The sequence below is a fragment of the Panthera onca genome, chromosome C1 (assembly GCF_046562875.1).
Source record: "Panthera onca isolate mPanOnc1 chromosome C1, mPanOnc1 haplotype 2, whole genome shotgun sequence".
In the NCBI taxonomy this organism is placed as follows: domain Eukaryota; kingdom Metazoa; phylum Chordata; class Mammalia; order Carnivora; family Felidae; genus Panthera; species Panthera onca.
In genome coordinates, this window is record NC_138346.1 from 26,314,797 (window position 1) to 26,327,550 (window position 12,754).

At 37.8% G+C, this 12,754-nt stretch overlaps 1 protein-coding gene across 1 annotated transcript in view; it reads right to left on the reverse strand.

Annotated features, from left to right (window-relative positions):
• Positions 1–4,577: 4,577 nt before the first annotated feature.
• CPS1 (carbamoyl-phosphate synthase 1) overlaps positions 4,578–12,754 on the reverse strand; it is a 127,956-nt gene continuing 119,779 nt past the window's right edge. The window contains exons 35-38 of the mRNA XM_060623367.3: positions 8,952–9,011; positions 8,092–8,204; positions 6,421–6,550; positions 4,578–5,694 (exon numbers count right to left, since the gene is read on the reverse strand). Coding sequence (XP_060479350.3) covers positions 5,596–5,694; positions 6,421–6,550; positions 8,092–8,204; positions 8,952–9,011 — 402 coding nt within the window. The 3' untranslated portion in view covers positions 4,578–5,595. The remainder of the gene's footprint in view (positions 5,695–6,420; positions 6,551–8,091; positions 8,205–8,951; positions 9,012–12,754) is intronic.

Consider the following 12,754-nt stretch of genomic DNA (forward strand, 5'->3'; position numbering starts at 1 on the left):
TTCTGATACAATAAATAAAGTATGAGCCTAATTTACATCAAATACTTATGCCTCGTGATTTCAAAAATCTCTAAAAACTCCCACTCCTTCATATTTTAACTACAATACCACCATTTTCCCCCTGAAGCTCCCTGAGTCAGAAAGAAAGTATATCAAACCTGGCAAATAATATGACATTATGTCCTCAGTGTAATTAGAAAACATTTTTTAAAAAAGGATCCATATATAAATCGTCTTGAATGGAGAGATTAAAATAAATGTTACCATTTAAATCATTTCATATAAATTGCATTTGCAGTTTTTCTATGTAGAAATTTGTAAAGAGTTATGGAAAACACTTACCAGAATATTTCTGTTATGCTAAAGACCTCAAAGTCCTGCCATATTTCACTCTTTAGGATCTTGCAAAGGGAGGTAGAAAAGAGACTATGAAAGAGATTACCAAATGCCCTTAAATTTCAGAAAGGAAAATATAGTTATCTAGACACTGGCCATTAGAATGAATCTTTTTATTAATAAAATACATACATTTTTTCAAGTGATTTCTCTTCTTTAATATGTTTTGAGCTTGTTGGGTTCTCTCCCCTTTCTGCATATTGATATCACGTCTGACTTCATTATGACTGCCAACAGCATCACACTTGTGTGGGAAATTGTCATTTGGAGACCTAGCATCTTTGACTTTTTTGTGAGACTCCTGATGTTGCTTCCTTTGATGAACAAAAGCACTTCTCTGTGGTTCGTGTGATTCTTCTAGGGAACACCTTAGAGAAGTAATTAGCTAGGCTGGTAGTTTCAGGAGAGAGAAAGTGGACCTTTAATACTACTAGAAAAGCCTATTTTTTTTTGTTTTGTTTTGGTCAACAATCAATAGTTTTCTTTGTGGCTACAAGTCCTTTATAAAATGAAAGTTGTAAAGACTCAAAAAATGATCTTTAAGCCACAAGAAGCATGCACAAATGGTGCTAATTTTGACTTGCTGAGTTTTTTTTTTTCCTCATTACTGCATTGATCACAACAGCTGTAGGTACTTAAACTCTTTCTGGAACCCTTGTACCCTACATTATGCACAAGAGAAGTGGGGACGATTATTACCAATTTTTCACAGAGCCCTGGGAGCCACTTGGGAGGAGGATAGACATTCTTCCCCCCTGCCACATTACCTCCACTCTCACCAACTGCACCAACTTCTCATAAAATAACACAGTAATATTCATTAGGAAAATGGAATTTTTATGTATAAGAACAAAGGGAAAAGAAGCAGTAAGAGAAAGAAGGGAAAGTTGAGCTAGTCTTTTTCAAGCTAAGAGTGTCTCAAATGATACGTAATGAAAGGTCTTTGTAGATTTGATTGGGTGTCTGTGAGCATTTATGGCACCTGTGCCTGCGGGGGGGGGGAGGGGAGGCGGGCACCAGCAGTCATGTAGTAATACTGGTGTGTAATTACAGAGCACTTCACTGCATTCAGCCATGGTTTGTTTCTCTGATAATTTCCACTTTCATTGTTCAAGAGGCTGTGGACACTGTAGAAGCTGAAGTTCAAGTACCTCCAGCTGTTGAGATAAATGAATGGTGTAGCTGTTTTTAAAAGTTTCCAGGAGGAATGCTGTTTAAGAGGAAAGTTGGACAGAAGTACAGTTAAAATATTCTACTTACCTTTCCAAAGCCATAAAATCCTAAATCTATAAACGAATCATTCTTTATTCCTCTTCTTCATTCCACAAGCTGGCTGAGCTCCTTTCTCCCCACCCAGTTCAGCTGGTCCCCCTTGCCCGCTATTAAATTCTCCGTGTGGGAAAAGCGACTTCGATTTTCTATTCAGCTCCACAGACATAGCTCCTATGTTGTCTGCACTTGTGATGTATAACAGATTCAGACTTTTAAACATTGTGTTAACCTGTTTATATGAAAGAATAAAAATGTTCCAAAAGGACAAAACCTTGCCAAATCTGAACACAAATCTGCTTCCGTTTTCTTGCATTTCCCTCTTCCGACTAAAGCTCTCAATTTTGCATGGTTTACGTGTACTTAAATCTTAAGTGCGAAACATTAGAAAACATAAAGTTAACAAACACAAAAACTAATGTAATTTCATATCAGCACAAGGGAGAGAATACATATCTTGTCTTCTGTTTTCCAAAGACCCTTTATTTCACCAACAAAAATATGGGCTTTATTTAGGAACAATGCCGTTTGATTCATTATTATTACTCTTCTCATCTTACTGTATTTTACAAATAGCCTGTTCAAATTAATATAAAAAGTAAGAACATTTATTAAAGTCCCACAGTACAAATCTTAACTATTACTTCAAATGTTTAGTAATTTCAACAAAATATGAGTTACATTTCTAAACTGGTCTCTAGCAACCTGATTACTTTTAGTTGAAGTGTACTTTTTCTCTTCCTCTGTGTGCGTGTTAGATAGAGACTGATGATGATTGATATGTAGATAGATGATAGATAGCTGATAGATAGATAGATAGATAGATAATAGACAGATGGTAAAGTAATAATAGGGGTGCCTGTCTGGCTCAGTTAATATAGCTTGTAACAATCTCAGGGTCATGAGTTCAGGACCCATGTTAGGTATAGAGCTTACTTAAAAAAAAAAAAAAAAACAGAAGAAAAGTAAATGAGGTAAAATATTACCAATAGGTATATCTGGGTAGAGTGTACAATTATTTTTGCAATTTTTTTTAGAGAGAGCAAGCACTCACAAGAGGAGAGGGGCAGAGGGAGAGAGAGAGAGAGAGAGAGAGAGAGAGAGAGAGAGATGGAGAGAGGGAATCTTAAGCAGTCTCCATCTTCAGGGCAGAACCAGGTGAGGGTCTCAATCCCATCACCCTGGATTCATGACCCGAGCTGAAATCGAGTCAGACTCAACCAACTAAACAAACCACCCAGGTGCCCCTATTTTTACAATTTTTTAGGTCCAAAATTACTTACAAACAATATTTTTAAACTTTACATGTGGGGGTGCCTGGATGGCTCATTCAGTTAAGCATCCCACTTCGGCTCAGGTCATGGTCTCGCAGTTCGTGAGCTCAAGCCCTGTGTCACACTCTGTGCTGACAGCTCAGAGCCTGGAGCTTGCTTTGGATTCTGTGTCTCCCTCTCTTTCTGCCCCTCCCCCACTTGCACTCTGTCTCTCTCTCTCTCTCTCAAAAATAAACATTAATTTTTTTTTAAACTTACATGTGGCTTAAACATGCATAACCAAGAGTCCAACCTCAGCTTTTGCCCCTTGCTTTCTCCACACATACCCTGAGCTCCAGTCATACCAAATTACTTGTAATTTCCTCCAGTGGTTGCCCTCATCCTTCAGTCTGCCTGGGGAACTATGACACGCTGTTCAAGACAACAGGAGGCCATCTCCCCAGAAAAGCCTTTCCCTGATCTCTGCAGGCAAGTTAAGTCTGTCTTCAGTGTGAGAAACGTATTATTTTTACATGTTTGTCTCCATTATAAGAAATACAAGCGAGACTGCATTTTGTGTGACCTTGGGAATGTTACTTAACTTTTGTTTGCCTCCATTTATTTGTAATGTGGAGATGACGGCACCCACTCATAGGGATATTTTGAAGATTAAATGGGTTAAATCATGTTAAGTGCTTAGAACTGCCTGAGGAATAGCATATACCCCATGATGCTAGTTATTATGGTGGTGTGATAAGTGGTATAGTATCAGAGAAGTACTAGAATGACAGGAGGAGGGATAATGGTATATCCAACACCAACCCTTGGAGACACTTCACTAAGTATTTTCAGGCAAATGAATGAAGGGATGCTCAGGGAGTACATTATTTCAATATTAGAGGGAAGAAGTAAGGAAAGTCTCAACCACAGTGGTAACAAGGAGGAAATAAGGAGAAAACGAATTTGAAAAGCCCTCATGTAGATCTATATCAAGTGGTGATTCCTTGACTGTAGGGTGAGACCGAAGGGATAGAAGCTATTATGTCATCATTATCTTAGGACCTTCACAAAGCCTCATTTTAGGCGGTATTTCTGAGGTATGGCTTCACTGTGGCCCTTAGCACTATCTCCGGCAGGCAATATGGAGCAGCCTCTCTGTTGGGGTTCAAGTATTTCTCTCTGTGTTTTGCAAGGCATTTGTTTAAATGTTTATTACATATATATATATATATATATATATATATATATATACACACACTATATATATAGTGTATATATATATACACTATATATATAGTATATAGTATATAGTATATAGTATATATATATATATATATATATATATATATATATATAGTGTGTGTGTGTGTTTGTAGATATTTGAAAGGATCCAGATCAAAGATAACATATAACCACATAACAACATAATAAAAATTTTAATGATACTTATAAATAAGGTGGGGAACAAAAAAATGAAACAGTTTGGGTGTCATTATTTTTTATTTTAATTTGCTCATTCATATCTTACATGGCTTTGTATAGAAAAAAAGAAAGTGATGTGATCCTGGCCCCAAACCCTGTTTCATCAGAGAAGTGAACTGACTTTGTATATCAATGTTAAAAAAAATAAAATAAAATAAATGCAAGAATACAACTGTATTGCCTCTTAATAGCATTTTATTTAAAAGTTTACAATTAGAGCACTTGTAATAACACAAAAAGTTTAAAAGTGACATAGGTTGCCCTGCAGGCAGGATTTTTCTTGTATGCAGAAGGAATGGGGATCTTATGCTTGAAATGTGTGGAATTCATAGCGCAGTCTAGGGTTCAGTAGATCAACAGAAATCCATAATCTGAATGGAACTGACCTAACTTCCAAGTTATTCCAAAGTTGGCAGGGGAGAGGAGGTGGGGAGACATGGCATCAGTCTGAAGATTTCACTTGGCTCAGGTTAAAATCCAAAAGAAAACAAGAACAAAAACCACCTCAGCGGTATCTGCTGAGATACTCCATCTGCTGACATACTCCAAAACACAAAACTGCAAACCAGTGTCCTTTAAGGAAATCCATATGTTAAAGACCTCTGTCACTTCTCAAATTCAGTACTGTAAAAAGGGATAATGATGTTCCTGGATGAGCCAGATAATTGAGAATAATTTTCAAAAAGGTACATTACACAAACATCAGGATGAAGGGATTCGTACATTAAATCCATATTTCATGTTCACAAATTGTTATAGTATTCTGCCTTGTTAAAAATGTCCTGAGGGTGGCAGATGCTATTTAGAAGCAATGACAATAGAGTCTTGAAAGTGCGTATAGTAATAGTTCAGAAGATAGAGCAGCAACTTTTTCTACCTTGATCATTGTTAATCAGCACCATAAAATGTTAGCTGCAAATAAGCACGTAGGTTAAGTGTAGCCCACCAAAAGTAAGGCATTAGAAAATAGATGAATTCTCATGAAGAACAAGTTCTTTAGGAAGGAGTTTAAGTAAGGTTTGTAAAAAGTGACTGACAACAATTTAATCGTGAAAGAAAAGAACATTAAGGCATAACCAAGTGAACTCAAATAGTTTAGTATCAGTATTGTCTCTGTGGAAGACAGTTGGGAATCAGTTCCTTTAGATACAGTGTGGCTTGGGTTGATTTCAGAGGGAGCTGGGTGTCTATTTCTCTACGCCATTTTCCCAGCACTGTACTGCCTGTAGTGGAAAAGACTCTTGGAGTCCACGTTGCGAGATTTCTGCACAGCTTCAGCAAAAAGTTTGGTCACCTGAAAACAAGGGTAGGAAGCTTAGAGACCCACATGACACGAAAATGAACATTTAAGGAAGCACGAGTGAAAGGTCAGTTTCTGCTCCTAATTTCCAAAGGGACATATGATGAAGGACACAAAAATTTTTATCTATTTGGGACTTTCTCCTGTATCTCAGACCTTACCCTGAATATACCTACCCCGCCACTCAACTCCCCGGGGGGTTAAACTGACTCAGGGGGAAAAAATATGATGGGTAGAAAGTTAATGAGTCTTGCAGTAGGTGACACATTTGGTGGGACATATCCAAGTGGAACTAAATATACCTCGTGTGATCATTTTCAGTGAATTGGACTAGTGTTTGCACTATATGTGGATCCTCAATTATCATTAACATCTTGCTCTTATGTGGTGGCTTTCATTTAGAAACAATTCAATAAAAGTTTGTATCTTTATTCCATGCCACACCACACTTTCTATTTTAAAAATAATCATATGGCTAATGGGAGAGCATGCCTATCTGTGGCTTTTGATTATCTCAATTGCTTTATCACCAACTGTCTCAGTTAGGCCATGACCCACCATCGTAGCACCGTTATTTTAGATTCTATTTAAAAATTCTACTCCATTCTAAATGCTACGAGAAAGGGAGAAGGGGGATGTGCAGATACTGATGAGCGGCTTCAGGAAGGCACAGATATAAAAACCTGCATATAGCTCTATTTGAGAAAAAAAAGAACATACCTGGAAATTAGTGAGGAGAGCAATACCACTGTCAACAGCTGTCCTCCGAATCACATAATTATCATGGACAAACTTAGTGTTATTATTGGGGAGGTTAATCACCAGGTCAATGCTGCCATCTCTAATCAGTCTGGAAGAATAATCCAAAAAACAAAAGTTTGCAGGTGACCATGTACATTTTATAATTAGTTTTGAAAATACTAACGTCATCGTTCTCTGATGCCATTCAAGTCAATGTCGTACTGAGTTGATGGCCACCTGCCCTTCTCCATCACTAATGGATGCTCAAATTACACTCATTTTGGGGTTACAATATTTTATTGTGTTCTTGAAAGAATTCTAGTGAAAATCTAATTAAATGGAAAGGCTTTTCTTTTTAAAATGCTATCTATCCATAGAAGAATTGGTAATTAAAAAAAGATTGTAATGTTTATTCATTTTGGAGAGAGAGAGAGAGAATGCGAGCAGGGGAGGGGCAGAGAGAGAGGGAGATACTGAGCCCGATGCTGGGCTCGAACTCATGAACCAAGAGATCATGACCTGAGCCGAAGTCGGAAGCTTAACCGACTGAGTCACCCAGGCACCCCAGAAGAGTTAGTAATTTGATAGATATTTACTTATTTTACAAGGAGGTGATTTCTCCAGCACTGAAGTCTGTTCCACCCCCCCAGACCACCACTTCACTGCCTGCTTCCCAGTGTCTCTCAGCTAATGGTATGAGAACACAGGTCACCTGAGTTTGAATTAACCCATTTGACATTCTGTTGCTGGGTTGCTACACATACCAGGAGACATTTAAATGTCAAAAGCATGAAGAAGTGCTAATTGTTTTACAAAGTCCTAACCAAGTGCTTATAGCATCATTGGAAGTCTACTAAGGTCTGAACAATTTGCCCTTCTTTTACTAATTTGATAATAATTTGTAGGTTGCCTTCTTAAGAGCCCTAGCAAATGGTATGCCTTCTTAAGAGCCCCAATAAATGGTAGCCATTCAAAAGACTGTAATATCCTGGAACAACTGAGAATTATCTCTTAGGTTCCCATGCTATATACGTCTATAAGTGTTGATGTAATGGTGTTCCTGAAGGCTCACATAGTGCACTAAAATAATAAGTCTTACAACACCTAATGATGACATAGCCTAAGGCATAATAACCAACCTGATCAAAAAATGGTAAGTTAGGTAATTCAAAGGATGGTGTTTTTCTAGCACTCACCGTAGTCTCCTGCATACAGCAAGTGCTCAATAAATTGACTAATTTATTGATGCACAAACTCAGTGAAATGCAGCTGGTCAATCTTACACTTGATATTCACATCTATCTATGATACAATTCAATGTAAGACATAAGGTGCTTCATTACATTCTTCATGTCTGTGATTCTCATTACTGAATTCCTGGTGTCCATCAAGGAAAGCATCTTTACTAGAAAATATTTTGAAAGATGCTGTGTATCACCATGCACACATATGGCATCATGTGTTACAGTAACAGCCAAGTTCATGAGAATGAAACTTTCCTATAGTCCACAGATTTATTCATCTGAAATTGGCTAAGAGGACTTTTAGAAGACTTGCAATAGGATAGGGTGAAATATTCACATCATACTAGTTCCCAAAGTTAATCCTCTATCCATTTTGTAATCTCAGAAATCTCTGCCCAGTTCTTACTTTCTGATGGAAGAGAGGCTGGGATTCTGTCCTTCCTGAGACGGCCATGCCACTGGGGTGGCAGGGACATTGTTGGCATTGAGCCAGTCCGACGTCGCTTCCGTGGCAAAGAGCTGCATTTAAAATGGAAAAGTCAGCTAGTGTATCACAGGGGAGGCTTTCATGGAGCAAAGAAGCCTACTGGGACACACATATCATTTAAAACATAAGGTAGAAGAAAATGGTGTATATGAGAAGCAATGATCCCATGAATAGAGATTTGGACTCACTGTCCAGAGTCATGGGCACTTTAAATATTTTAAAAATATTTGCACTAAGGAAAAATTTAATAACCTCAATTGTAACTGCTTTTGTAGAGGAGAAAAATGAAGAATTATTCATGGCTGAGGATTCATTGTTATCAGATCAACAAAGCTCCATGACCATAGGCCCACTCTGAGCCTTGGGAATTGTTTTATTTTACTGAACCAGGCTTTGTGTGAGGCATTTGTGGCAGAGGAGTTTTGGCTTTAACTGCTGCAGTCATTTCCATACGACTTCATATGGAAACAAGAAATGGAAAAAGGAACAATACATTGGAAATGCACTGAAACTTTGTCCCAATTCTGTGCAAACTAAACGTTCTAAGCTTTTAGCTGGCAACTTCTACGGAATTTATGGTAATTTTGTGAGAACTTAAAACTAGTCTTTCTAATTATTTTATTCTATTGAAGTTTTGAAACTGTCAAGTTAGTTATACCTCTCAAGTTGAAAGAATATGTTTTGAGCTATTTCATTCCCTATGATTCATTAATAATTCGCTTTTGTGAATAGATTTCAATGCTTACAGAAAACAACTTGAAAAACTTAATATCACATACCTTGAAGCCTTCGTTGTGCAATTGTTCAGCCACACCAAGGAATTTGGGACGGAATGATTGCTGCAATGAAAAGAAATTAACAAAATTCACTTTCTGGATATATTGCTCTTTTTTGAGTCATATGTATGGTATTCTCTCGGGCGGGACACTGTAAAAGGCAAGTCCCTATGTTGTCAGGTGCTTGATATTCAAAAGTGACAAGTTTGATCCTTTAGCTCTCCTATAGTGAGTATGAGTTCTCATTTCCCCATATAAATGAGATTACACCCACGTTGTCTTGCTCTCTACAGTCTTACTTTTCACCTTGCCCTCAAATTCTTCCACTCTCTACTTAGTCCACTTAGTCTCTGTCTGCATATTAAGATCCGCCCCAGCCCTACACAGATGCTTCCTCTGGTCAGGGAGAATTTAAGGACAGCTGGGTTAGGCGATCAATACTAGGTCAGCATTGCTGACTCTTCTGCCTGCTCAGCCTGTTCTAATTGCTGAATTCGAACTCAGTCCTGCTCTTAGGTAACTAGGCTGTGTCCTAGCAGCTTGCGCATACCTCCCTGCAATAGGTCAACCATTTGGAACTCAGTTTTGCATTAATTCTAAGGTAAAGAGTAAACAAATGGGCTCTGGAGACACTAGGCTGCATTTCAGATCCTGGCTTTCCCATTCATTTTTAGTGCGTTCTTAGAAAAGTTAATGTCTTGAATCTCGATTTCTTCATTTTTAAAACAGCAGTGAGGTAGTAGTGTATCTATTTCTTGGGGCTCTACAACAAACTGTGTGACCTTGAGCAACTTACTTAACCTCTCTGATATACTTTCCTCATCTGTTAAATGGGAATAGTAACAATTATCTGTGTCACAGGGTCATTGTATTTGATGAGTTAATTTATAAGTAAACATTACTTAAATGTTAGTGCAGTAGCTTAACACAGTTACCTGTCCATTAATAGTTCTCATTAAGTATTAATTATTATTATTATTATTAAAATATTTATTTTTTCAACCTGTCAGAGACTAGATTCCTGTCCCTGCACCCTAGTTTCCAAGCCTGGCTTCCTCTACTGGTTGTCACACTTCAAATACAAGCCAACTTCCTCCTCACTTATATTATACCTCCAGACAGGCTTCCCTGATGTTCTCTCTCTCACTGTTCAGATATTTTCTTCGAGTCCATTGCTGTGAACTTCCTAGAGTCTCAGCTGGACCCATCTAGTTTCCAGGTCCTGCCTAGGCTTACCTCCTTCCTGTGACCACTAGCCAGTATTTGCAAGACAGTGGTCAGGGTGAAAGGAAAAAAAAAAGCTAAGTGGCCTACCCAAAAGTCAACCCCTTACCTTGACTTCATTAACTTGAATGCCTAAGTGAGCTAACTGGAATATGAAAATCATACACAGTTAAAAACATATCTATTCTGCCTTAAATGAAAACACTTTGGCTGTCTTCCCTTGTAAAAAGTTGGTAAACAGTTGAAATAATTTGGTTACTTCAGTAAATGTTTTATAATCTATTTAGAAACCATATTAGTCATGGCTAAAAAATATCATGGAGATTATCTTATTTCAGAGTCGCAGAGAAACTAAGAATTGCAATAACAAAACATATCAAGATCCTTGTACAATTTTGATAATGTTCAGCCCATAAAACCTTCTAATATTTACTTTCAGAGGCTTTCTGAGAACAGATCTAAATCCTAGGAAAAGACTCCAAAGACTGTGTTCAAATATAAAATTCTTTAAGATTTTGGCCCTCTCGATCCCAGAACTGCAGTTTTATGAGAGGAAACTATTGGCAAATAGAAAAGATAAATGCAACTGGATGAATCTCGGCTAAGGCAGGCTCAGGGGTTATTCATGACAGTCTTCTAGAACACGAATTGTAACCATGCCCAGGATAGTAGCTCTCCACTCCTGCTTGAGACCAGACAGGAAGAAATAGGCCTTAGATGCAAGAAGCTTATGGCTAGACATAAATAAAAGAAACTAAATAAGTATAAAATCAGAGAGTAACTCAATGGCTTTAGAGCAATTTAATGAGGTATGTGGCAGTCTCTTTAAGAACAGGTTAGACAGAAGAATAGGACAATCATTTTTCAAGTTTGATTCTGCTCAGAAAGCAAGGGACTGAATTAGATGGCATTTTAGGTTTTCTTCAAGTTTTAAGGTTCCTTGAAACACAGTAAATATGCATGCAATATTCTAAATGAACTTCTGAATTTTGTCAAATCTCTCTAATTTGGAAAAATCTCTCTAATTTGGAAGTGTGATCTTCTGCTAAACACAAGACACACTTAAGTCAGCACCAAAACACATTAGAAGATTCAACAGGGGGTGCCTGGGTGGCTCAGTTGGTTAAGCGTCCAGCTTCAGCTTAGGTCATGATCTCGTGGTTCGTGAGTTCGAGCCCTGCATCACGTTCTGTGCTGACAGCTCAGAGCCTAGAGCCTGTTTCAGATTCTGTGCCTCTCTCTCTCTCTCTCTCTCTCTCTCTCTCTCTGTCCCTCCCCTGCTCATGCTCTGTTTCTCTCTGTGTCAAAAATAAGTAAACATTTAAAAAAATTTTTTTAAGTTTCAACATAAATTTGTCCAACTTATTAACTAATACATTCATAATATATGAATACCTTAATAATATGAACCACTCTCAATTTCTTAAGTTTTCCCCCAAGAAAAATCTCACTAATAATATATGGTCATGTGATAACATTGAAACCATTGTCTAAAATATCATTTCACAAGAACAGCGGTTCTCAAAATGCAGTTCCCTGGGAAATCAGCATCACCTAGGAATTTGTTTAAAATATAAAAGTTTGAGCCCTGCCTCAGATCTATGGAAGCAGGAACTCTCAGAGTGAATCCCAGTAATCTGCATTTTATCAAACCCTCCAGGTGATTTTGATGCACTTGGAGTTTAGGAATAGGAGTAGGAATAGGGAGGGAATAGGAGGGAAGAGGGAATAGGAGAACCATCCTTCACTCATTTTGTAATTTGAGGTGAAGATGCATTAACCTTGGCCAAAGTCACAGTGAAAAATGTTGAGGAAGGAGTACCAGAATGTAATTTTTTTTTCTTTTCTATTTTAAAGTAAAATAAGTCAGCAAGTCCTCTAAGACCTGCAGACACCAGTCAGAACCTCATTATGGAGCTGTTTCAATGCTGTCCCCCAAGTGGAAAAGATAAATATCCAACATGACAGTATTGGCAGTTCCCAGCCGGGGAACCACTCTGCCTTCTGGTCTAGGGTGTTGGCTTTCATAGCCACATTATAAACTTCTATCAAACATGTATTGAACACTTGTGACACATAAAACAGCCTCTCTACAAAAAGAAATTACGTCTGTCAGCTTGCATCTGAGTAGCCCCAGATTTAATAGCTGATTGAAAATACCTGGGTAAGAAACCATTTGTTACTAAAGGTGAAAAGTACAAACTGATTTATTTCCTGGAAAATGTTTATAAGAAGGAAATTCCTTTAAAAGTGAAAAATATATATATATATTTCCTCCAATTATCATTTTTACATTACTCCAACTTCTGGCTGCAGAACAGAAAGCCAAGTTAATATTGTGTGGTGCCTGCGGACTCTACAGGGACGTCTGCATCGACAACGCTATGGTTGTTCCTAATGATTCTGTATTGAAGATAAAAGGTTATTCATGTCACTTGGAGTTGTCTTTTTCAAATAAAATGCTTGCTTTGTGTTTCTGAGCAATGCTGAAGTGCAGATGTCAGGATGGTGCTCGCCACTCCACAAACATCACTGAATAGCCCAATCAGAGGGGGAAAAACAGTGAGCGCTCTTGATCTACT